The sequence below is a fragment of the Pseudochaenichthys georgianus genome, chromosome 9 (genome assembly GCF_902827115.2).
Source record: "Pseudochaenichthys georgianus chromosome 9, fPseGeo1.2, whole genome shotgun sequence".
Taxonomy (NCBI): domain Eukaryota; kingdom Metazoa; phylum Chordata; class Actinopteri; order Perciformes; family Channichthyidae; genus Pseudochaenichthys; species Pseudochaenichthys georgianus.
Window position 1 is genome coordinate 27,626,766 of NC_047511.1, and position 27,006 is coordinate 27,653,771.

The 27,006-nt window shown below is 42.4% G+C and overlaps 1 protein-coding gene across 2 annotated transcripts; it reads right to left on the minus strand.

Annotated features, from left to right (window-relative positions):
• Positions 1–21: 21 nt before the first annotated feature.
• Positions 22–25,054, minus strand: rasef (RAS and EF-hand domain containing). 2 transcript variants are annotated; one of them, XM_034090222.2, is made up of 17 exons: positions 24,413–25,054; positions 11,240–11,386; positions 10,722–10,812; positions 9,492–9,587; positions 8,392–8,469; positions 8,175–8,290; positions 7,141–7,209; positions 6,994–7,060; positions 6,497–6,585; positions 5,470–5,764; positions 4,566–4,697; positions 3,943–4,093; positions 3,571–3,652; positions 3,242–3,356; positions 2,662–2,769; positions 2,426–2,502; positions 22–1,564 (listed from the first exon to the last, which is right to left on the minus strand). In XM_034090222.2, the coding sequence occupies exons 1-17, from the start codon at positions 24,715–24,717 to the stop codon at positions 1,462–1,464; spliced, it is 2,121 nt and encodes a 706-aa protein (XP_033946113.1). In that variant the 5' UTR covers positions 24,718–25,054; the 3' UTR covers positions 22–1,461. The 2 variants fall into 2 exon arrangements, with proteins under 2 accessions (XP_033946113.1, XP_033946112.1); XM_034090221.2 differs by having other exon boundaries at positions 2,662–2,772.
• Between the last annotated feature and the right edge of the window lie 1,952 nt (positions 25,055–27,006).

Here is a 27,006-nt window from a genome sequence, read left to right on the forward strand (position 1 = left end):
ACATAATAAAGGCAGCAATAATACAGTTGCATCTCTTGAGACATTTATTCATAAAGAAGTTTTGTCCTTGTTGAAAAAAATAGCCAAGCAACAGGTTTAATGCTACATTCACATTTGCTGGTGTATGTACAGCACCATGAGTGAGGGAAGTAATTGTGTAAATAATTAAAGAAGTTCAAACAATGCTTACTTCTTAATTTCCCCACACCTGGTCAATCAATAGTTACATTATAGTTACAAAACTGTTGGCTCTAATCTGAGTAGTTGATTTTCTTGTATTGTTGTGTATACACTTTATAAGGTGTGGTATACATGTGTGTTATTTATATTTGACATTCTCATTCTGAATTTCCTTTACGTAATCTGTTTAACATTTACTCGAAATATGAAAATAAGCTTGAAATGGAAACTGTTATCTACTATTTGTTCAATCGAAATTCTACAAGATAAGTTTGGAAAACAAAGCTGTCAGCAGATACATCCCCTCAAATATAATGTAAGAAAGATTGGTGCTGTTTGAGCATTAGATTTAAGCCATATGCACGTATATACACGCTTTTTAAGCACATTTGCATAACACATGGAGTTATTATTATAAAATAATAAGACGAATTATACAAGATCAGTAGTGAACATTTGCCAAGATAACATTTGTAATAAATGTAACACTGTAGGGTAATATAACAAAAACAGTGGGTCGAGCAAGTATAATTAAGTCTCATACTAACACACATTGAACCAGAGCTCATCGTTCATGAGCAAGACGAGGTACTTCTCCCATACTTCTTAGTATCTTCATTTCATATTGATGTAGTTCATTTGCATAAAGTTTGACACTATATGTGGCATAATCAAAAACAAACTGGCACTTACATGAGGTAACTCAATAAGTGCCACAGTTATCAATTAGATAAGAGTCTATTCTTAATTGTCTTATTCGCTCACAATTACGCTATGCTAAAATCGATCCTCCATCACCTGTATGTGTAATTGTAACTAAAAACTAAAAACTAAAAACATGCTCAAATACTTTCAAATCCTTCTCACACCTTTGACTTCACGATCACAGCTGTCTTTCTGTTTTCATGATTTGATTGGAGTTTCTTCATAGCATGGCAGTGTCTCTTTGGGCATACCAAATCATATATGTGGAAGGAACTTATGTAAATATATATATAATAGCAAAACAAAATTGAACAGAACTTTCACATGGCAAGAAGTTCCACTGAATAAAACATCCATATAATAAAGAACAGTAAGACACAAAGCTGAAATAACAGCTCAATACATGTTACAAGTTAAATCTGAACTGTGAGAAGTTGTGGGTATTCTGCAGTTATCCCATGTTTGTTTGCTCACTTTATACACATGTTAGTTGTTTTAGTTATTCACACACTGTTTTGGCAGGTTTCTGCATTTGTAGTCCTTTTTCCACCTGTGATGAGTTCCAGATGGATGTGATCAGGTGCAGCAGGAGAAGTTGGGTTTCTTCCTGGGAGCATCTAACTTTGGCAGCGACTGATACTGATCTTTGTCATCAAAAGCAGCCTGTTTTGTCACCTGCCTGTAGGGAGGAAAGAAAACAGGTGAAATAAGACATTTATGTAACAAAAAACATTTTTAAATGTAATGTTCATTTATATTTTACAGTATTAGTTGTCAAAAAAATCAACACAGGAGAAGCTACAGTATATAGATCTTAATCAAATATGACTAGAGCTGCAACGATGACGACTAATCGCTTTCTCTGATCAGAAATGATATGATGATTTATTCATCGTTAGTAATCTTTGTATGCAGAATATCAGAAAAGGCTGTTTTCAGCTTTTAAAGGAGCCTGTTTTATATTGTGCTAAATGAAATACCTTTGTTTTGAACTGACAAAACCAGACATTTAAAGACATCATCTTTGAGAAACTAAATAGACATTTGAAACTATTTTTGAGATATTATAGATCAAACAAGTAATTGATTAAGATCACTCAAATCAATGAAAACCAAGTCCGCAAAAAACAAGAATGTATGCAAGTAACATAGTTGAAGGCAATGCAATTCACAGGAAAACTGCACATTTGACCTTCATATTAGTTTTCCTTTGCAGTTCTACTTTACACACCAGAGGGCAGCAAATGACAAAATGACAGGGCATTGTCTGTTTTATAATGCACACAGTACAAAGAGGTCCTTATTATTTTTTTGTATTATTATTGAACTTTAATCTTAATAATTGTTCTCAGCTATGATTAGTATCCCACTAAGCCATGCGGGCAGACCTGCATATACAACACATGTCCTCTGGAACAGCTAATAAATACAAGCAAGTCTATAAAATAACTACACCTATATTTAACATCTGAAAAATACTTATAGACTAAGACAAACGTCCTGGTTGTGTGATGTGCATTCTTCAGAAACAGTGTCTCACCTGGCGAGGTGCAGCACGGCCTCCAGGATGTTAGAGCCGTCTTTGGCACTAGTTTCACAGAACAGAGTGTTGTATGTCTGTTGGGTGAAGACATTAAGATTAAGGTTTTGTATATTTGGATTAAAATAGGACAATGTGCGGAGTAAGGGGCTAGGTGGTGTACCAAATGTTTAAAGTTGGTTCATTAAAATAGACTTTAAGTTTAGTAAAGTGAGTGGGTGTTTATTTGATATTACCATGGCCAGTTTCTCTCCATAGCTTGTAGGGACACAGTTATTGCCATCTTGTCTAAGATCACATTTATTACCCACAAGCATGATGGGAATATCTTCCTGGGACACATCCTGCTATGCAAACAAAGATAATTGAACAAGGTTAAACCGCAATAAATACATTAGAAATCCAAATATGAATGACCTCAATAGTGTTAACTGATATATTGTTGTACTGACTTGGTGATTACACAGAATACATTAACTAATAACCATCAAAGACCGCACATGACATACACATACAGCATGCAAAATAAAAAATCACAGAAATGTCAACATGCCCACAGTTTAACAGCAGGACACAATGTAAACCATGCACATCCAACACTTACATATCTGCTGCGTGTAACAAAGAGAGAAACCATCATGATCATTGTGTTTGAAATTCAAATGAACAGTAACTCACATCTTAGAAAAACAGAAATGCTGCCGGTACAAATCGAGTGGATAGATTTCATTTTCACTCTATTCTGATCATTTCTGTGACTTATCTTTGCTAAATACAAACATTGTCAGTCAGCAACTCTTTAGCAGAAGGCATTACCTCGATCATGTCCACCCACTCTCGAACATTGAGAAAGCTCTTCTCACAGGTGACGTCGTACAGCAGCAACACACCGTCTGCCCGGCGGAAATATGACTTTGCAATGCTGCGAAACCTGAGAGGAGGGAGGAAAGGGTTCAAAATACACACAAAAAAACTGTATAAATACATGAGGTCTGCTAATGTGTGTGTGTGTGTGTGTATACATTTTACATTAAAAAATTGCAGCACATAATAATAATAGGCTCTTAAAAACACATCTGTAAATAAATAGATGAAATATATTTTATAATGAATATTGGTGCAATGAAATTGTATCCAACACACACCTCTCTTGTCCCGCAGTGTCCCATAGTTGTAGTAAGACGGGCTCTCCATCAACGATTAGTGTCTTCATTTGGAAATCCACTCCTGAACACACAAAGGAGACACAGCATGTTAAGTCACACTTCCATGCTGGCACAAAACTGGAACACAGTTTAATAAGTAGTCACGCCCTTGCTCAGTGGCTCATCAGATTACTGAATATGTACTGTAGCTATGACTACATGTGCAGAAATTAATCATTAACCAGTCAGATGGCAATTCTTGGGTGACATTATTTGACAGGTCAATGAGGATTAAGTTAGAAAATAAAGTTATAAATAAAAGTTATTTGAACACAAGATTTCCAAATGTTGGTTTTAGTCTCTCCAGCTCACCCAGTGTAGCGCTGGAGTTCAGTTTGTATTCGTTCTTGCAGAGACGAAGCAGGAAGCTGGACTTCCCCACAGCTGCGTCTCCTGCCAACACGATCCTGTAGGCCTTCTCTGACGTCATGTAGCCCAGGTCAGCGCTGTCCTTGTCCTCCTTCTGGAGAGACAGGCAGAGCGCAGGTAGAGAAGGGAGGCACTCATGCAACACTTGTATTCTGCACATTTATGCCATGTTACATTTAACAAAATATGATGTATGAATATATTTTGTCCTCAGCATTGACCACTTTTCAACTGCTGCTTTTCCTATTTGCATCTTGGCCTATCATCAACTCTCTTCAGTGAAGGAAATGAGGGACTTATGTACCGTTGCAGGACAGGCTATGTTTAAAAAATACATCAAATACAATCTAAATCCCAACTGACAGCAGCTAGAGTTTCTAATTTACATAACACAACCGTTTTTCTGATTAATAGAGGACAAACTGATCAATTGCTAGACTTAATGGTGTGTGGGAGCTAAAAACTATAAAGTTTTTCCTGAAAACAAATCCCAAAATCTAATTTGAGTGAAAGAAATCTATGATTATCAACATGAAATCTGGCCAGTAGCTGTCACATATTCTCACCTGAACACTGATGGCACTGAGGGCTTTTCTGGTGGTCGGGGGTTTGACCACACTAATGGATTCAAGGTTCCAGTCCAAAACTGAGCTGCTGTCTGACCCGAAAGCAGATTCACCGTCCAGAGTATCTGCTGGCTGTGATGTACATGCACAGAATCAGACATTAATACAAAAATATAATCAAACAGAATTTACGATATGGGTAGATAGTAACTCTTGCAAAGCATTTTATTTTTGAAGTAATGCAATAAGAAAAATCTCAGTCATTTACTTTCCATGTTCTGAGCATGAAAATGTCTGAATTGTTGAATGCATTTGCGGAAATGTTGTACAGATAGGTGTTGTTATTCCTTTTCATGTAGCACTGTCATCAAGTTTAATTGTCATTGTTAATTATTGTAGTTTAGGTTAGAAAACCTGCGAATTAGCCTCAGCTGTAATCTTTGTTATATACAGTGGACTACACAGGACAAATGTTAGCATGCAAATGTATGGTAAACATGATACCTACATTAGCATTAACTTTTTGAGCATGTGAGAATGATGATATCCTCACAGAGAGCCATAACTATAGTTGGAAACCTTTACTATCAAAAGAGCCAAACGTATTTACAACATTAAACATATTTCATCATTCAGCATGTCAAAGTGTCTTTGGGCAAGATAGTTAGCTCTTAATTGCTTCGATAGGCATATGGTATTGAAGTGTATGTAGGTCGTGGATTGATTTTGGTAGCAATTACTACAACTAGTATTAGTAGTAGTAGAAACTATGAACTAAAACAGTTAATTTATTAGATATTTTTCCACTAGAAAATATCACAAAAAGTGTTGCCAACCCTTTATCTAGACTAAAACACATATTGCTGCAGTATTGATGGGCATGTTGTGTCTCTTATTGTCTTACATCAGTGTCAGAGTTGTGTTCATTCATGCTGTCATGGTTGTCCTCCTTCCCTGTCTTCTCCTCCCTCCTGTCCTCTTCTTCTAGACTTTTGACCTCCTGCTCTGAGTCGTAGCCTCCGTGTGATCCTCTGAGTGTGGACAGGCCGCTGTCCGTGTAGACTTCAGGCAGGCTGTCTTCCTCACACTCACTGCTGTCTCTGCGCCTCAGGCCCGGGTCACACATAGCCAATGCCAGAGTGTCACAGCTGGGCCGGCGGCTGTACACAGGAGGGAAATCCTCCATACGCTGGCTGAACCTGGGGAAGAGGTCAGGAGATTATGTGAATCCAAAAATCTATTTCTGCCTTTTACAATTGCTGTGAGTTAAACATATTGGTCCAATCCTCAATAGGTTGACTCTTTCTTCAATGCAACTTTTCTGTTTACACATTCATGTGTGCTAGGAGAAAATTATATTTTATTGATATTTGAAACTCTGTATTTGAGATATATCCATTCCTATAGATTAAAATATGTTAAGCTTGTTCTTAAAAAAATAACCCTGAAGCTGCTAATCATCCTTAATCTACTGTACTGTATAACATCTAAACCTCAATATGCAACTGAGTAAATGAAATGTAAAGTGTTCATCAACCAAACCTGTTTTCAAAAAGAAGAATATAATTTCATATATACTCAAAAAGAAGCACTCACACACAAGGTCAGAAGATTTGGTGATACTTAAAATGATATCAATTGAGACTGCTTAAAGAGGGCTTTCTAAATCTGGCAGTTAGTTATTTCACTATAGTTCAAGCAAACATAAGCAATTCACTCTGAGCCTATCAGGTACAAAATGAAAGCAGAGCAGGTGTTATTGCTGCCTGAGTTGGCACCCCATGTGTAACTTTGGACCAGGATGGTCATCATCTCATCAAAATCACACTGGTGGTTGTTATTCCATTCTAGTTTAAGCAAACAAGAGCATTTTACTCAATCAGGTGAAATATTCGAAATGTGTAATCCTCCTCATTGTTTGCAGGTCTTACCGATCCATTAGTGCATAGGGTGATGTGAAGCAGATGCTTTTACTTCTTGCTCTGTCCTTCATTTCTCCTGGTGATCCAGCGTTACCAGACTGTAACACACAGCAATTAAAAATAAGCTTTCCGTTGTTTGATAGCTTCCTGACATTGACAATGTTAAAACAACCATGTTTGGCTTGTTGTTCCAATTAATGCTCATTTTTAATGTATTCATTATATAATAGGGTTTAACCATCAGAATGCCATGGTTTCCTCTTTGTCTTTCAGTAAATACAAATTAGAAATGCATTACCAAATATATTACACTGCAATACAACTTCAATGTCTTGCAAAAAACCCTAACATTGTAAAGCAAAAATAGCCAAAGTGAATCACATTTATGGTTAAATGACCAAAAACTGAACTGAATATTTATATAGATAATCATCACAATATCCAACCCAATATGTTAAATAAGCTTTTGAATTTCTATTCTTTTTCGATAAACTACGGAGTGTTACCCGGTTGCTCCTCTCCAGGGTGGATCTCAGGCCATCGTTGCTGTCATGCAGCTTCCTGTTGGCTGACCTATCCACACAGAAAGAACAAAAATCATTATTGGATTCACTTTTATTCTGTGTAAATTCTTGGTGCAGTTTCTGAATTACTGCAGAATCTCAATCTGGCTCTCCAGGATGTCCCGCTCGTCAGCGAAGTGTTTCATGAGCTCCTCATCGCTGCAACAAAACACAACAGGTGTTAATTATTATGAATCAAACAAAGGAGAACAATCAAAGTGATGACAACTTGAAATAGTGTCAGTCTAAATGTATTTTTTCCTTTCTCAAAGGACACCATATGCAAAATCAATGACTATAAAAACTGTTAATAAAAAGGAGATATATTTCCCTGCATCCCAATTAATATCAGTACACCCAGAGATTGTATTGACATCAGATCAACTGATTCACTTTAAGACATCACAGCTATTTTATGATCACCCTGACACAAAGACAGAGAAACAACAATGTGAACACCGTCACTAAGATGGTCCGAGGAGGCGGAGTGTAATCTTGCCACTGGTCATGTTGTTTCTGTTGCTTAGTAACGCTACTGAAGAAGTTACTGTGTGTGTGAAGTCACTCCAGGATATCCTGTTTCAGCTGTGACGAAATTAAAACACCCCCGGGAACCTGTCTGTCAGTCAGAGGGAGCGAGGCCTCTGTCTTTCTCTGTCCCTCTGCAGCAAATGGTCTCAATGGTGGGATTGTTTGATTAGCAGACTGGGGCCGCATTGATTTACTTTATTCTTCCAAATCGAAGACATTTTTTTATTCAAAATAGGTTTGAAACGTACGTAAGTTTGAGTTATTCTTTTGGTGGAGAACAGGTTGCAAATATAAAATATTCTTAAGTTCAGATAAATCTACAAGTGAGGTAAGAAGAAAGTGGAAAAAACCTGTTCTGCAACTCAGTAATTATTGGTTTAGAGTTGACATAGTAGGAAAAGAGTGTCTATGTGTGAGGATTAATACAGTATTATGTAACAATCCTTTTTCTTTCTCACTATGAGAAAGAAAAAAATGTGTCCCATTTGCGTCTTGCAAAAACCAAATGGGAACTAAAACAAAAAAACTAACTTGAAACTAAAATCAAAATGACTTAAGATAAATCCAGTCAAATAACCCCAACATGTATTTACTGTTCAGAGCTGATGCTTTGGTCTGTGAGCTCCGTCTTCAGAGAGTCCATTTCACTGCGCAGACAGGCCACTTTGGTCTGAGACTTCAACAACTCTTGTTTTAAACGCTGGTTCTCCTGAACACAAATGTAAGGGTGTTAAGAAAAGTAAGAGAAATGGCTCATACAGAAATCAGTGACATTAAAGACATTATTTTAAGTGCACTCAGTAGTCTCACCAGGGTCAGCTCATTGATCTTCTTCTTCAGCGCTGGACTCTCGTCCTTCACCGTGATGTTCTTGTATTTCTCCTCGATCTGATGGACAAGTTCACATATTTAGGATTGAGATTATCTAACTTTCAGATGTACCTAAATGTAGATGCCCTCACGCTGTTGCTGTTGTAACAGCATGTACTGTACACATTTATTCACACTATCATGGTCATTTTGAAGTTCCTATCAGTGGAGTACAGCTGACATGTAATGATGCTAGGATTTCATGAAGTCAAAGGGAAGAAATTTGTCTTGGTGTTTAGTGAATGCAGTCACTGTTGTTCCTAAAAGAACCTCTCTTATCCCGCTGTTAAACAGAAAAGTGTTTTTACCAAACATGTACAGATAACCTTTAATAAGCTGTTAGTTTGCATCTAAATGCCGTCCTTGTAACGAAGCCTGACTCATTTCATCGGGACACTTTGACAGTACACCTTTGTATTTCTAAAACGTTGTATAACTTGTTTTAAATGTTTCAGACTTCATCTGAAGTAATGTATAGTTTAATGGTTGCCCTACTTAGCTCTGATCTGATGCCTTATTCTCGTGCACTACAAAGTTAAAGGTTAATTAAGTTGGAAATAAATAATTGAATGCAAATCTTAATCATCTGCTGGACAGACACCTTATCCTTAGATGTAAAAAAACTCATCCACCTTTACTCACTTTAGTTAGAAAAAATGTAATAATAATTTAGGGACTTCCCAAAGACTTTAAAACAAATATTGAACGTTAATTTACCATAGAGCATATTAAAGAGAAACTGCCAGCTGCTACATTGCCCTGCTCGTATTTATCTGAAAGCGTACTACTTTCTTAAACATCTTGTATTTTTCTTTTTTTATTAATGTGGTATTTTGTTTGTATGTTTTTTATTTATTTTTGTGTAGATAACTCATCACTGGATGTCATACGGTGTTGTTAAACTGTTGAAAAATCACAATAAAAAAGCTTAATTTATGTGAACAGTAAATTCATATTTATATGATGCTGGAGTCTCTATTGACCTGCATGTGGTGCGGTGCAGTAAAAATGAAATGCAGTCAGAAAGCTGAGAGATTTACCATCTGCATCCTCTGGATCTTACACTGCAGCTCACACACTTCAGTTTCATAACTTCTGCGCAGCTCACTCAGTGCAGCCTCTGTTCGTTTTTTCTCCTACATAATGACACATATAAACAAAAACACACATGAGATATTAACTGATTAACCAAAACAACAGTTTATGGAACTGTGTGTGTACGTGTGTGTACGTGTGTGTGTGTGTGTGTGTGTGTGTGTGTGTGTGTGTGTGTGTGTGTGTGTGTGTGTGTGTGTGTGTGTGTGTGTGTGTGTGTGTGTGTGTGTGTGTGTGTGTGTGTGTGTGTGTTTGCTTTCTCTCCAGTTATGTAATTCTTGTGACTATTTCAAGGCAGGTTTTGAACCATAACAGAGGCTGCTGGGGAATTTCTATCAGCAACTTTCTACAGTATCTACAGTTTCCAAAAATATAAGCCTGTCAAGTGTTACAGCATGGCCCAAAACAAACAGCAGCTCCTGGGTTAGCTGAGTCAGTGAGGTACATTTACACAAGTTTAAACACACACACGGTGATAAGAGTTTATGAGTTTACAGAGTTTATGTTCACGCACAAGCTTTAAAGAAACATCAGGATCAATGACAGGATGAAAGACTACAAACAAGTTAAATAAATAATTTTACTTTTCATATTATGTAGTGGAAAGCTAAATATTGTTATCAAATCTTATCATTTCACACGCCGCACGGTTTGATGTGTTTCACCAGATTCCAGGAAATGTCTAACGCTTTCATAACACTGACCATCCAGCATCATGTAATTCCAGGAAAAAAGATTTGTGTTGACCATGGCCAGGAGCACTCAGAGACGTTCTCAAAGCGTCGTGGCCAGTCCTGAATTTGCAGACAATCTTTTTCGATGATAATTTTTATTTCCACACAACCAAGCCTTATCGTCACAAGTATAAACAGCCTTATCATTTTAAACACTGGAGGCTAAAACATTCTCCAGCACCTCAATATATCCACTGTTTCATCTCTGGCATCCAAAGAGTTATTTATACTCCTGATTAGCAGGCAGGTCTTATAATGTAATGAGTAATCTGACAGCCGCGTACGTTTGTTTGACATGAGGGAAGAGCTGAGCAAACGCATCCGGCCTATGACTTTTACCTACCGAAACTACAAAGAAACAAACAAACACACGAGCCAGATATTTATAAAGAACATCAAAATACATCTTTTTTTGACGTCTTATATACAGGTTTTCCCTACCTGCTCTTGCGTTTTTCTCTCAGCAGCATGAATGCGTTGGTCCATTTCATCCTCCATTTCACTGAGCTGCATTGAGGCTTGGTCCTGCGCTCTACAAAACAGTAACAGGATAATCTCATCATCGATTCAATATATACTGCACACTGACACTTCCTACATCCTAAAAACGTAATGAAAATATCTTGCTCCAATTAATATGTCATATACAGTATAGGTAGATCTACACATTTGTGAAAGCTGCAGCTCCAACAATACTCAAACTATACTGTTAAATGTAATTGTTTTTAAATCACTTTTTTTATATTCTGTCTGTCACTGTGTGTGTCTGAAGATGGAGGGATGACGGGATAACGCATTCTGTGTGTGTGTGTGTGTGTGTGTGTGTGTGTGTGTGTGTGTGTGCGCGCGTGTGTGTGTGTGTGTGTGTGTGTGTGTGTGTGTGTGTGTGTGTGTGTGTGTGTGTGTGTGTGTGTGTGTGTGTGTGTGTGTGTGTGTGTGTGTGTGTGTGTGTTTCCCACCGTTTGATGGCAAGTGCCAGGCTCTCCATCTCTGAGTTCTGCTGTCTGATCTCTTTGGTAAAGTTTATGATGACTTTCTCAAACGGGTTTATCAGTCTGGGCTCATTCAGGCTGATGTTCTCGTACAACGTAGCGGCTTGTTCATTGCTGAAACACAATCAGGAACCCACATCAGGTTAATTTTTTAGAACCAAATGTGACACAGTATTGTCCCCCCCCCCCCCAAACAAATGTATGACTTTAAGGAGAATCCAAATGTTTTGCCGTTTCCAACAGGACCCAACATTAATCTCAGTTAAATAATATCTAGTCATATGTTTGATTGAGTAAATCCAAAGTAAAACTGGATTAAGATGGCTGCTGTGAGTTTGTCTCATAATAATGATGTATAAAATATTCTGACATTCTGGGAAATGCGAGTATTTGTTTTTCTTTTGAGAGTAATACGAGTAGATTGTGTCATTGTAAAGCCTAATCACACAATGTAATCCAGAAGTCATCATATGGATACAGAAGTAAGACGTCTTGTGCCATAACTCAATGGTCAACGTGGGTAAAGTAGCATAAATCTACAGTGTGTGTGTTAGCCTCCTGACAGGGCGGACTTAACGACTAAAGCAAATAGACACTGCTGTCTGTCTGTTAATACCCCGCACTTAAACACAATGTGTTGCAACATTATAAACTGAACACAAGAGAAACACACATATACCAGCACAGAGGGGGAAAGTCTTTGTAATCTTTTGTTGAGGTTGTAGTGCCGGGAAAAGGGAGTCGGAGGCGGTGTATTAAGAACAGAGTTCCAATCTTTATTAGCCATTAATAACAGAGAGGTTATCACATCAACTGCTCTGCTTGACGAGCTAGCAGGAAAGGGTGCTAACGCTACAGGTGTTCCCACTAAAGGGTCCGTGTGGCAACACAATACGAGAGGTGAATTATGTCCAATAACGTGTCACCACACAAGCCCCCCCAGAATTCACGTGTAAACAAAATCCGTATGGCGGGGAGGAACAATCCGCCTGCCCCCACGAGACCTGCGCACCGGAGTCGGTACAGCGACCTCCGCCCGTGCGGCCCCTGACAGAGGAGGGACCGGAACAACAGGTCCACACTCCCTGACAGGAATCAAAGCCGGGGGCCGGCCCCGTCTCGGCGGCCGAGCCAGCACCACTGGCCGGTCCACGTCCAAGTGAGCAGCCTTCACCCGGTCAACCGAGACGTGCTCAGCCTTACCGCCCATGTCGACCAACAGGTGTTTTTCACCGTGTTCCAAAACCCGGAAAGGTCCATCGTAAGGGGGCTGCAGGGGGCCTCTGTGTGCGTTGTGACGAATAAAGACGTGCCCAGCCGAGCGTAGCTCCGCGGGAACTTGAGACCCTGGCGCACCGTGCTGAGTAGTCGGGACTGGAACGAAAGCCTCCACCGCGTCACGCAGAAAAACTCGCTGGGCCGTGGCAGACCAGGGAGCTGATGCATTTGGGAGGAAATCCCCCGGAACTCTCAGCGGCTGACCGTAGACCATCTCCGCTGTAGAGCACTGCAGATATTCCTTAGGTGCGGTCGTCAGGCCCAGCATCACCCAGGGCAGCTTGTCGACCCAGTTACCATCCGTAAGGCCGCCGGCCTTGAGGGCCGCCTTCATGGAGCGATGAAAGCGCTCGCAGAGGCCGTTAGCCTGAGGGTGGTAAGCGGTAGTCCTGTGCAGCTTAACCCCCAAACCGCCTGCCACAGCGTTCAAGAGCTCGGAAGTGAACTGAGAGCCCCTGTCTGAGGAAATGTCTGACGGGGTGCCAAAACGACACACCCACGTTGCAATGAAGGCCCGGGCAACGTCTGCGGCTGATGTTGAAACGAGCGGAACCGCGTCCGGCCGACGGGTCATTCTGTCCACCATGGTGAGGAGGTAGGAAAACCCCTGAGAGGAAGGCAACGGACCAACCAGGTCAATGTTGACGTGATCAAACCTCCTCTCAGGCACCAGGAAACGCTCCAACGGGGCCTTCGTGTGGCGGTGCACCTTAGCGCGTTGACAAGCCACGCACTCCCTGGCCCAAGTCCTCACGTCCCTTTTCAGTCCTTGCCATACGAACTTTGCCGCTACCAAACGCACCGAAGGTTTAACGCCGGGGTGTGACAGGCCGTGCACAGCCTCGAACACAGGACGCCTCCAGCTGGCAGAGACGACAGGCCGCGCCAGGACCGTAGAGACGTCACACAGGAGAGTAATGCCCGCGTCGCCGAACACCACGTCCTCCAAGCGCAGCCCCGCGCTCTCCACCTTCAGAGCCTGGACGCTGGGATCTGTGACCTGGTCCGTCGCCATGCGAGTATAGTCCAGGCCCAACTGGACGGCACTGATGACGACCCTGGAGAGGCAATCAGCAACCAGGTTCAACTTGCCAGCCACGTGCTTAATGTCCGTAGTGAACTCCGATATGTAGGACAGCTGCCGCTGCTGATGTGCCGACCAAGGCTCCGCCACTTTTGACCTGGCGAAGGTGAGCGGCTTGTGGATCGACAAACGCAGTAAATTCACGGTCTTCCAGCATGAAACGGAAGTGCCGCACGGCCAAATAAAGTCCGAGGAGCTCCCGGTCAAAGGCGCTGTATTTGCGTTCTCTAGGCGTCAGCTGGCGGCTGAAAAAGGCGAGCGGCTGCCAAGCGCCCTCCACCCACTGCTCGTGCACTGCGCCGACCGCATAGTCCGACGCGTCCGTGGTGATGGAGATAGGAGCCGTAGATGATGGGTGTGCCAGCAAAGCCGCCTGAGCCAACGCGGTCTTGACCTCAGCAAAAGCGCCGTCCGCCTCTGCTGTCCAGTCGATCTCCTGGACAGGGGTCTTGCCTTTCAACGCTTCATACAGCGGCCGCATGATGAATGATGATGGGCGATGAAACGGTGGTAGAAAGTCAAAATCCTCAGAAACTCACGGAGTGACCGGGCTGTGAGCGGGCGAGGAAAAGCCACAACAGCCTCCACCTTCGCTGGCAGAGGTGTCGCACCGCCCTTGGTGACGCGGTGCCCCAGGAAATCGATGTCCGACACCCCGAACTGGCACTTTGCAGGATTGATGATTAATCCGTGTTCGTTGAGCCGTATGAAAAGGGCTCGGAGGTGGGACAGGTGCTCCTGCACTGAAGCACTGGCGACGAGTATGTCGTCGAGGTAGACAAACACAAACGGCAGGTCCCGCAGCACCGAATCCATCAGGCGCTGGAACGTCTGAGCAGCATTCTTGAGTCCAAAAGGCATCCGCAGGAACTCAAAAAGTCCAAAAGGCGTTATCACTGCTGTCTTGGGAATGTCCAGGGGGTGCATGGGCACCTGGTGGTATCCACGCACCAGGTTCACCTTGGAAAACACCCCCGTATGGGCCAGATGCGCCGAAAAGTCCTGAATGTGCGGCACCGGATAGCGGTCAGGCGTCGTTGAGTCGGCGGTAATCCCCGCACGGGCGGAACCCGCCGTTCGGTTTGGGAACGACGTGCAGGGGGGAAGCCCAAGGACTGTCGGAGCGGCGGACAATGCCCAGGCGCTCCATGGTTGCGAACTCCGCCCTCGCTACAGCCAGCTTAGAAGGATTCAACCGCCGGGCCCTGGCGTAGACAGGAGGCCCCCCGGTAGTGACGTGGTGTTCCACGCCATGCTTAGTGGTAAGCGCAGAGAAGGTGGGTAGCGACAGGTCTGGAAACTCGGCCAACAGTCTGAGAAACGTGTCTGCCCCTGACAGCGAGCCTGAAAGGCCGTCGTACGCTGCGCTGCCAAGTGTACACACGAGGGAAGAAAATGTCAAGGCATCAATCAAACGCCTATTCTTAACTTCCACTAAGAGTCCATGAGCACACAACAAATCCGCTCCGAAGAGGGGAAAAGAAATGTCCGCTGTCACGAAATCCCAGCTGAAACGCTGTCCTCCGATGCACAGACACATAGGCCTCACGCCGTACGTGCTAATGGGACCGCCGTTAGCCGTCGTCAATCGCGGTCCGTGCCCCCCACGGGCGACGTCTTCACTCGACGCTGGAACTACGCTCCGTTGAGCGCCCGTGTCACACAGAAACAGGCTCCCCGAAACGCTGTCGCTGACGAAGAGGAGCCTGCAACGTGCCGCCGACGCTCAGAGCCACTACTGAGCGCCGGCCCCTCCGTTTCTCCACGCCGGCTCGCCACAGCCGTGTCCGGCCTCCGCCACGCTTTCTTGACTGCAGGTGGGCCGCTGAGCGTCGCGGCCAAGCGGCAAACTCTGGGGAACAGCCGGGAAGCCAATACGGAAGTGCCACACACTGCAGTTCATACATAGGCCGCTAGGGACTGGCTGCAGAAAGGAGCAATTTCCATAGACCCCCATGTTAAAATGCCCAACTTTACAGCAGAAAAAACATGTTTCTACCCATGGATGCAATAAATATTATTATCGATATAGTTAGATTCCACCTTCATGATTATGAATCTGTGAGTGAATTGTTTTCTAACACGACCCTTTTATTTATATTAGGTATTAAAGTTTTTGAATAAATTAGGGCGTGGTCCCGTTGATGGACACGTACATGCCTCACTGTCAGCTAACAGCAACTTGTCCACTCTGCTAGGCTACAACCATAGAGGCTACAACGTTAGTTAGTCATAGTACTGTACTTGACCCTTTAGCTTTAGCCGTGTTCGTGGTGATTGTGCCTTTTAGGGAATATTGTTACAAATACCAGACAATTAAAATGTCGTGCTGTGTGCTTGAATGTACTAACAGAACTTCCAAGAAGTCTAAAATTATAATATTATACTGTTAACCCCGTTCACAGGTGTTTGTGTGCTTGGTAGCTTAGCTTGTTACTTATTAGCCAGCTAAGGACGTAACCCTTTATGCATACATATACATTTTAGTTTATGATTCAGCCTTGGGTAAGACTTTTATAGTCTATGGCTATGATGCCCATAATGCTAAACGGGAGCAAATGTTAATAGGGGACCCAATTATCCCAGTGGTGGCCGCCAGAGCTAACGGAGCCGCAGGGGGCTAGCTCCAGCTGGCGTCCCAGAGCTAGCCCACTGCGGCTCCGTTAGGTCCGGGCGGTAGAGTCCATCTTTTCTCAACGTGTGAATGACAAGCATTAAGAATAACAAAATATAGCTAATTCTCTTGCAGATTGTCTCATTTGATTATGAATGTAACGTTTATATAGGGGAACTACACTGTTAGCAGTAACTTGGTATGCATGTATTTCATGTTAGCTTAGCTTCTTAGCTAGCTCTGTTTACTTCCAGTTCGGAGGCAGCAGGTTCCGCCTCTTTGCCCTTATTTGGAGCAGGCAGGATTAGACTCTGACGTCACAGTCGAGCCGTTAGTGGCCGACTCCGCCTACTAAGGGCTTCACGGCAACTCTGCAGAATCCTATGGGTGACGTCACGGACACTACGTCCACTACGTCGCGGCTAACGTCTCTGCACCGGGCTGTTGTGTAGCCAGGAAAAAACTATCTGCTTCCTCAGCCAAAGCACGGGGCTCCGTGATAGGCGTGTTGGCCAGCGCCGTTTGGACCCGGGGAGGCAAGTGACACAGGAAAATCTCCGTGAATAAAATCCGGGGATCTTCCCCCCCTAGCAGATTTATCATTTTCTCCATTAGCTGGGATGGCTTGCTGTCTCTTAGGCCTTGAATGTCAAGTATCTGGCAGGCCCTCTCCTTAGCAGATAAGCTAAATGTCTTAAGGAGAAGGGCCTTAATCGCCTCATATTTGCCATGATGTGGGGGGGCTGCGATGAATCCCACGACACAGAGCTGCCCAGCGCTGCTACCACATGGTAGTATTTCAGGTCCCCGTCACGGACCTGTCGGCAGGCGAAGTGCGCCTCCACATGTGCGAACCATGCCTCCGCGGCGTGCTCCCAGAATTCCGGCAGCTTTACGAACACATCGCGTTCAGCCATGCTCGTTAATTTCCCGGAAACTTTCTCGGAAACGTCGGGGTCACCAGTGTAGTGCCAGGAAAAGGGAGTCGGAGACGGTGTATTAAGAACAGAGTTACAATCTTTATTAGCCATTAATAACAGAGAGGTTATCACATCAACTACTCTGCTTGACAAGCTAGCAGGAATGGAAGCTAACGCTACAGGTGTTCCCACTAAAGGGTCCGTGTGGCAACACAATACGAGAGGTGAATTATGTCCAATAACGTGTCACCACAAGGTTATACTTTATTTTATGTGTTCAGGATTGCTATTGATGTTGTTGAAAAACAGCTCTCTTTCTGAGAAAATCTTGACATCTTGTCTTGAAAATACAGATTATTGTTTGTGTAAGTAGCCAGAGGGTTAGAGTCACAAGAATTTAAAGAGCCTGTGACACCATCCCAACAACTGTTGTGCAATGAAATATTGGGCTACTAGTAATCTCGAACCGTCAGTTTAAAAAAGAAAAAGCGATACCGTTCCGTTAAATATCAATAATTTCGAACATCGCGGGGAAATTCCTTGACTCATTTTGAAGTTTTGGGGGAAGCCGGAAGTGACGTCAATGCGGGAACGCTTCGAGAGCCAAACACGGACAAAGTGTGTTTTCATGCGTAGAAATGGTGAATTACTGAGATTAGGCAAGTTAATAACGTTGTAATGAAGTTGACTACAGTATATTCATATTTGTCAGTGCTTTCATGTCAATTCGGCGACATAAACATAAATGATCGTGGTGAAGATGATGATTACATTAGGATTAAAAATCGGGAGTGAGAGCTGCTGAATTTCCTCCCGTCGGATGTGATATAAAAACAAATCGATTATTTTTGTGGTTGTAAACTCAAGTGGATGAAACTACATTTATTAGTGCTTTCATGTCAATTCGGCGAACATATGATACATTAAATGATGAGTGAGGATGATGATTAAAAATCGTTTGTTTGAGCCGGTCTGCATTTCCTGATGAGAAAACAAACCGATGCTTTTTGTAGTTGTAGTACACCAACAACGTGGATTAAACGTGTGTTTTTTTTAACACAATGTTGGGGAAATTAATGGATAAAATGCACGGATTATTATTATTATTCCCACTCCGATCGGGACACTAGGTCCACCGTTTCCCCGCAACGAGGCTCCCCCCGTTGACAGTTTACGTGGGCTGGGTGCAGTGGCGGACTGGCCATCGGGACGAATCCCGATGGGCCGGTACCGAAGTGGGCCGGTCGGATAAGTAACTAGCACATCCCCCATAGGCGGCGCGTGAAGCTCAGGTTTGAGAAGGCTAAATAACTTCTTTTACCTGACGCTGCCCGCCTCCGGCGTCTATAGAAAAGAGATGAACTCAGTGTGCGGAGTTTAAATCTCTCAAGTCATATTACAGGATAAAGGAAATACAGTTTAAACTGCCGTATGCAGAGAAGACGCCGACGTGTCGCACTTATCATTCATATTACATCATCAATCAGATCATCGATCATATAATATCATAATATATCATATATTTCCTTATCTGAGTCAGCTTCTCCAGCCTCATCTGGCCGTGCAACACTCACAGTGTCACAGACTGGATGCAGAAGTATTATTTAACACATTATGTTGACGAAACACTCGAGACAAATGTAATTAAAGTCAGATCCACTCGTGTTTTAGACGTGAACGCGCTCTCAGCTGGAGAGAGAAACCCTGGCTTGATTTACCGAGTTGATAACCAGCGTCGTAGGACCGCTTAGCGAGATCTCGTTTGTTAGTTTGTTGTTGTTAGTTTGTTTGTTACTCAAACATATCCAGGGTCTGTTGAACTGGCTTCGTAGTACAGGGCACAGGTAGCGAGCAGCGCTAATGTCAAAGACAGAGACATTATACATTATATTTGTATTTTACCAGGATGCAGTGACACAAATATTTACATATTTACATTTACTATCTACAGCACCCTGACATCCCCCACTCCCCCCGTTGACAATTTACTAGCGGTACCGAAGTGGGCCGGTCGAGAGTCCCGGGATGATTTTTAGTCCCAGTCGCACTGGCTACATGACCATATGATCGCCCATATTGACGCACCTCATTCCTAAACTTCTAACAGATACAACATAAACCGATCCTTCAGCCTCATATGAGCTCTCAGACACGTTCAACATTAACCTGTCACCGCTGTCTGAGCTTGCTGCTGTGTGCGCCGTCGTGCGTTTACATCTGACTGTATATATATAAAGGTTTACATGCAGATGCTGGGATCCTGGACGGTGCAGCTGGAGCGCTGTGCCCGCAATGACGTCACCCATCATTTGGCGGGACTTGAAGAATCCGCGAGAAGATCCAGAAAATTGTCAACATTGAAGGCAGATTAATGGTTATCAAAGTACAAATATCCAAAATCAGTTCAGTAACGGTTTTCAAGGGGACAATATGTACTCAAATTGATGGGTTTGGATGATGGGGGAAAACCGTGTCACAGGCTCTTTAAAGAAACGGCACACAAATAAGTCAGATTTTGCAAATATAGCAAATAAACTTGGTCATTTATTCAGTTTTTCTCCCTTTGCAACCTTGCCTTGTTTTTATTGTTAGTTATCTGCGGTTACTTCACTCAATAGTTTATTCAATCTCCCCTGAATTCAACAAGAATACGATAAATTGTTCCTCATTGCTTTGGTGTTGCCGATCTATCCGACACATGGGGAGGCTACAAAAAGAGATTCATATTTTAAGGCAACCTTAGATCTCTAATACTTTCTCAGGTAAATGTTAAAGAGAGAAAAGTTTGGAGCCCAGCAGTGTCCAGACCTTGTTTGTGCTTTGCAGTAAAGTGTTTTTCTCTTGCACCTGAGTATCTTTACCTGGAGGCTCACACACTTGGTCACTAAGGGGGCCTATCTATTATCAAAAGGCCAAAATACAGAGAGACATAAAAAGAATATTTAAGACACTCAAAGTCCAAGGCAAAGGGAAATGTAATTTTTCGAAACGTCTTGAGATGCTTTTTACTTAACACTTAACACACCAGTATATGCTGTAAAAAAGTAGATTTCTAAAAAAGCAATACATCTGAAGCATTTACAAACTTAACTAAATGAGTAAGGGATGAAGGACATCTTGTGCAGAGCCTAATATTAGTCTCAATCTGACGATTGATTCAATTATGTTAAGCAAAATGCACTCAATATATTAGCCTCAGTCAGCAATAAAGTTATGAAATGTAGTTGATTTTTTATTTTCTTGATGATTACATCTCACTTACAAAAAAAGTTTTCACTCCCTGAAAAAGTGGACATTTGTCTGAAGTGAGATGTTTACCAATGTGTCATCCCTCAGCTGACTGCTAGCTGTTAGCGATTTAGCCGACAACACCACTGTGAAAATCAATGTACCCCTGTCACAGCAGCACTGCAGCACGAGGACCAGTCCAGCAGGCCCAGGGCCACATGAACACACACACACACACACACACACACACACACACACACACACACACACACACACACACACACACACACACACACACACACACACACACACACACACACACACACACACACACACACACACACACACACACACACACACACACACACACACACACACTGAAGTAAAGCATCTTCTTCAACAAAAGAGGCAATTAAGTCAACCATGCAGGCACTTTGTTAGAGTAGAGTTTACATTTACAAAACTTACATTTCATTTAGGAATTATTTTTTCAAAGAACAAGTAATGAAGGTAATTCATGTTGCTAATTGTAATTGCTTTCAGTAAGTGGGAGTTGTGATATAAACAATTTTCAATCATAACAAAAAAACATTGAAACCATCGAAACCATTTGCACTTAATCAACCACGGGAAGGGGTAACACCAAACTGTATCACAACTGAATCTTAAGAGAAAAACTATCCTTTCATAAAAGAATCAGAAGGCCTCATGGGTGAAAGAACTGAACAGAGAAAGTGCAAAGTTAATACACTGAGGAACACAAAACTCAAAGAAGTACTGTGGCTGGAATAATTTGAAAGAATCTAGAAACCTAAAGACCTGGTGGGGCAAGATCCTTGCAGACCTAGTATGTGACAAATATTATGCTATCTGCAGCACACAAAGGCTTGGTAGGAAATGGCATGTTTGAAAATAGAAGTAAGCTATATTGGGTTTAAATTGTACAATGGTGCATTAAACAATGAGGTTACAAATAATGTCTCAGTTTAAAAAACAAATTATATTTCCCAATTAGTTTCACTAAAACCATAATAAAAAATAAAATTGGATATTGAAACACAAAGAAGGTAATAAATAGTAATAGGTAGAGAACGACAATTATTCTAACAACTATACTGAAATTACATCAATGAAGCAGAGAGTCGATAAAGATATGCAAATACAGTATATGATGCATTGTGTTGCAAAATGTATAGAGAGGGTTAACGTTAACTGTCTCACTGTGAATTGCCTGCTGTAGTGAAGCTACTGACACAAAGGCTTAATAATAATACATTTAGCAAAGAGGGAGAAAATTGTGGAGTCTGGATGTTCTGAAAATAGTAATAAAGTATGTCCATGTTGAGAATTCATTTATTGAATTATTGATTTATTGAATTATTGTTTTTTGTGATATTAAATGGAATTATGAGCCCTAGTTTTGTGTTTATTTATTATTTTAAAGAGCAGAACAAAGTTTATCAGGGCTGTTTTAATGTGTGACTCTCCAAACAAACAAATGTGCATCCCAGTTGCAAGAACATCCAGGTAAATGTCTTTGTTTTGTTTTGGAAAACTGATATGTTTAGTTTTCAATTCATATAAAATAGAAGATCCTGCACCTGCAGGTGTGACTCTCAACACATCTACTTGTTTTTTAAGCTGTGTGACAGCTCACTGTAATATGGGTCAACATGAGAACTTATTTATCTTTGGGTTGTAATGAGATGCCTTTGGGGAAACAGACACACTCTCCAGACAAACTTAAACGCAGTCACTCGCTCTTTTTTCCATGAACATGCTATTCAAACAACATGGCTGGTGACGGCGCTAGGGGGTGGCTACTTGGGCTCAAGGACAACAACAGAACCATAGCAACGGAACTGACAGGCAACACTCTGAATCCGATTGGCTGTGACTGCATCCACTCAGAGTGCCCGATTCAGAAACGTGACTCTTACACTCTTTACGTCACAAACAAAGATGGTGGATGAGAATAGATCTATAAAACGATAAGCAATGCGCAGTGGATCGGAAGAGGACGGTGTATCGGCGTTGTTCGATAGCGGTGTGGTATGCTAATGGAACACACGCCAAACATGCTAAATCACATCAGAAGGCATCACCCAGATTTGCCAATCACCGGAGCCTGGCAAAAGACAACAGCAGTTCAACAGCTGATCCCCGCTGTTTTTAATAAACCAATAGACATGAGAGCCGAGAGACCAAAATAAATAACGGAAGCTTTTGGCATATTTTTTCAACGACTTTGCGCTCTTGAAACACTTTCTTATTATTTATGATGTAATATTTTCAAGACATTCTTTTTAGTTTTACAGCTTGATGAAATCTTTTTGTTTGACATCAGCCATTATAGATAATCTGGCCATCTGTGTGGTACTGTTTGTGGTTTGTTTTTAACTGTTTATTAATACAGTTAATTATTGAAAATGTCAGAGTTCCTTATTTTTAAACTGAAACTTGCACTACTGTTCAAAAATAAATAACAACAAACCTGGAATTATGCATTTGGGACTTTTTTTTGCTTTTTCTTGTTGTACCGAACCGTACCAAACCGTGACCCCAAAACCGAGGTACGAACCGAACCGTGACTTCTGTGAACCGTTACACCCATAGTCCCTGGTGTTCCAGGGAACTCACCAAGTGTCAGAAAACACAACCCTCTCTCTTTTCCTCCATACCCAAATCTCTAAAAACGGGGCTGCAACGGATCTGATACAGACTGATCCAGATTTGAATTATTTTCTACGTCACAGAAGTGGTGCTCCGCTTATTCGTCAATTCTCCACCTATCAGGGGAATGTGGGGTTGGGCCACGGCCAGCCATTGCGCTGGAGACGCTGTAGTACATATGCCAGGCCTGTAAGTGGCGCTGTAGTCTGCCACAAAAGCAGCGAAGAAGACTTCCCGCGCATGGTTGCCCTTCTGTTTATTCTCCGCTCTGGCTCTTTTTCTCCCTCCCCGAGGCAAGCGTTTGCTCCCGCTGCCGTAATTCAATGCAATCCCTCCCTCGCTGTAATTCTCTCCGGTAGTCCACCAGCAGAAGACAAACACCCTCCTCTCCGCCTCTTCCAAGGAACGAGGGGACCGTGCGACAGAGTTTCAGTTAGATTTTTTTTTTCGCCGGGCAACATGTCCGTTAAAGTTTAAATCTTCCGGACAAAATTAGAAAAGTGCCGGTCAAAGGTCTTCTTTGTTATTTATTGAGCTTTAAAACAAATGAATAACGACTCTATATAATAATATAATAATAAAACACGGAGGACGGAGATCTCTTTTTCTCCCCCTCTTCTCCCCGCTGCAGCCCAGCAGCTGATCTCAAAGCACGCTCCCCTCTCCTGCAGGGGGGCGTGGTGCAGCTCACAGAATCAGCCCCCTGCAAAAACAGCGCTGGAAAGAGCGAATAGAGCGAAATGAGGCATGGCTAAAATGCAGGATCTGTTTGGTATTTTGAAAGAAAAACTATTTATATACTTTATATAGGTATGGCCCTACAATATATTGTTCAAATATAGCATGATATGTCCCCTTTAAGGTATTATTAAGGTAGGGTTAATGTTGCTCTCAAAGTGCACCAGATTGACGCTTTTAACTTCAATATTTAAAAAAAAAAAATCTTCCCGGGGGAGCATGCCCCCGGACCCCCCTAGAGGAGGCGACGACCTCCCTAAAGGATGTTTGGTCCACCCCCCACTTGTAAAAAAAATAGCACTTTACCCCTGCACCCCCCCTCAACAACTCCTGAGCTAAGCCCCGGATCTCCTACAATCCTAAATCCGCCTCTTGGCTACAGTTACCGGGGCCGGTTTTCTAGTGTTGGAGCAGTTTGAAAAAGGCACATTTATCTGATTTTAATGTTGAGCATTTGTGAATTTTCCTGTCGAAGTCATTATGTCATCTTTACCAACACTGAGCACACTGTTGAACACATTCATATCATCCAAAGAATTTCCATATTTTAAAAACATCCACCCGTCTGTGCAGTACCTCCCTGCCCGCTGGACAGGTGCTCTCACCTGGGGATGAACTTGGCTTGCTCGCCCAGCCTCCTCTCGAAGTTCTCCCAGGCGGCGGACACATCTCCTCCGTCGGACTCCATGTCCTCTCCGTAGCGGTCGTGGAAGCCGCTGATAAACTCTGGCAGGGTGACGGCTCCGTCGTTGTCCACGTCCAATCTGTTAAATATATGGTCAGCCTCCGCCTGGGACACATGCAGCTCCGCACAGATGTTGAGGAACTCGCCTCTCTTGATCTGCCCGGAGTTATCCAAGTCGTAGGCGTGGAAGAGGGACCGCAGCCGGGACTGCTCCTCCGCGCTCATGCCCCCGGCGAAGGGATGTGGCCGGCTAGAGAACAGAAGGCGTTTCAGTGAATTTATGAGACCCGAGAAAGCCTTCAGTAACGGTCTGCCAACGTTTAATTCTCGGGACACCTGCGAAAAAGTAATTCCCGACTTCCAGACCTATCCAAACATTTCGACAGCTGTTATGCATTAACAACAAGTATAATCGAGGTAATCCATTTTGAACTAATTTAACCGCTCAATTAATCAAATGTGGGCTCCTGTGTGGTCTTCAAAACATAATTCCCCGGGTTGTTGCAGCCATTCACCAGCTCGACAGACAGAAAGCTGCTGTGTGTGACTCAGGTAACACGCCAGCCAGTAGTGACTGTTTAGTGTGTGTGTGTGTGTGTGTGTGTGTGTGTGTGTGTGTGTGTGTGTGTGTGTGTGTGTGTGTGTGTGTGTGTGTGTGTGTGTGTGTGTGTGTGTGTGTGTGTGTGTGTGTGTGTGTGTGTGTGTGTGTGTGTGTGTGTGTGTGTGTGTGTGTGTGTGTGTGTGTGTGTGTGTGTGTGTGTGTGTGTGTGTGTGTGTGTGTGTGTGTGTGTGTGTGTGTGTGTTCTCTCTTTCCCTCTCTCTCTCTCACCTCAACAATAGAGGAAGTCTGGGCTTCTGGCCAAGTGAAAGTGCTTTCATTGTGGAGAAAGGCTAATAGTCTGTGATGTTGAATACACTTTAGAAATTATAGTATCAGAGAGTATTCAACCTGTACCATCTCAAGTACATTTCTACCTGAGACGTATGAATACACATTGACACACACAATCTAGCAAATTGCATGTCCAATAAATATATTTACATTTAAATGTAATTAAATGACTTTAGAAGTTACACTACAGCTCTCTCTAGTGGCAAGTTTATATATGATCAGTTAATTAAATTGTGTTCATGTAATCATGTAATATCTTGCAAAACATGACATATACATATATTATATATATATGTATTATATAGATAGGAGAAACAAAAGTTTGGCACTCCTGCTTCAAACATCCACGTACAAAGAACACACCCCAACCTTCATGTTGTCGTATTATCTGTGATCAATCATTCCTTGCACTGCAGTACATTTTCTTTATTTACATGCATTTTTTTTAAAACAAAGACATGGCTCAGATATCTCACCTGGACATCACCTGTTCCGGGTTGTTTGAAAACTCTTCCTCACCTCCTGAGGACTTGTTGTCATCTGCTTCTGTGTCATCATCTTCATCCTCCTGATGTTGTTCTTTGAAGCTACTGATGAACTCCTCTAAGGTGACTGTGCAGTCTTGGAGCTCCTGACAGATAGTGGTGAACTCATTTTTTTCTATCCGCCCTGAGTTATCCACATTGTAGGCGTGAAAAACTGAACTCAGGCGCTTTTGTTCTTCCTCATTCATGGCCCTTGGTGATGCCATAGTTTGTCTTCAATAACCTTGGTTAGAAAAATAGTAACAGTACCAACTGCTGAAAAACTGAAGAATATGTCCTGACTGATTAGTCCAAATAATCCTTCCACCACTTTTATATAGTCCAACCTCCTTTTTATGTTTTTGACACGTGGATACTCCTGACGTAACCACTTTTTTTGGAAGACTAAAAAATGCTACAAATGCTGCTAAAGCCATGACTGGCATCAAAGTGCAGGAAACCCTCCAGGCATTTTTGGATTTTCTTACCTGCATTTGTATAGCATGTTTGTCTTTATATGTGGATAGTTCATCAATTGCAGTGGCGAGCCGTCAGGGCCCTCTAGGCCCTCTGTGAGGGCCTAAGATATTCTAAAAAAGAATATTTGAAAACATTAAAAAAAAAAAAAAAATTTAAAACATTTTTTTTACATGTTTTTGTTGTTACATTTTTCATTAGTTTTACCAAAATAACTTGATTTAATTGTATTTAAAATAATATTTCCAAAGAAATAAATCCTTCGAATCTGCCTGTTCAGTTTCTGTTGGAATGTGAAGGGTTAAATGCTAGCTGCGAGTTGTGTGAAGACGGGAGGGCTTGTTGGTCCCTCTCTACATTAACAGAGGGCCCGCTATAGAGAGGCGAAGTCCCTCCCTTTCCGGGAGCCTCCATGGGACCCCGGAAGCGTACAATTATACATTGAAGTCAATGGAGAGAGAAAGGTTATCTTTTGATCCCGTTTGAATTGTGCCACGAATGACACATATCAGTCAAAAAAATAAAAATGTGTCGTAAAACTGTGAAGTTACACATTTTTTTGTGTGAAACCGCTGAGTGAACTACAGGTCTCTGGTCTCGCACAATACGCGTCACCATCTC

Bases quoted from the DNA above. Each gene is read 5' to 3' on its own strand.
- rasef (XM_034090221.2), bottom strand. From the start codon at position 24,717: ATGAGCGCGGAGGAGCAGTCCCGGCTGCGGTCCCTCTTCCACGCCTAC. The intron at 11,387-24,412 runs GTGAGAGCACCT...ATTGTGTTTCAG, and splicing joins CAAGCCAAGTTCATCCCCAG to CAATGAACAAGCCGCTACGT. The intron at 6,586-6,993 runs GTAACACTCCGT...TGTGTGTTACAG, and splicing joins CCCTGGAGAGGAGCAACCGG to TCTGGTAACGCTGGATCACC.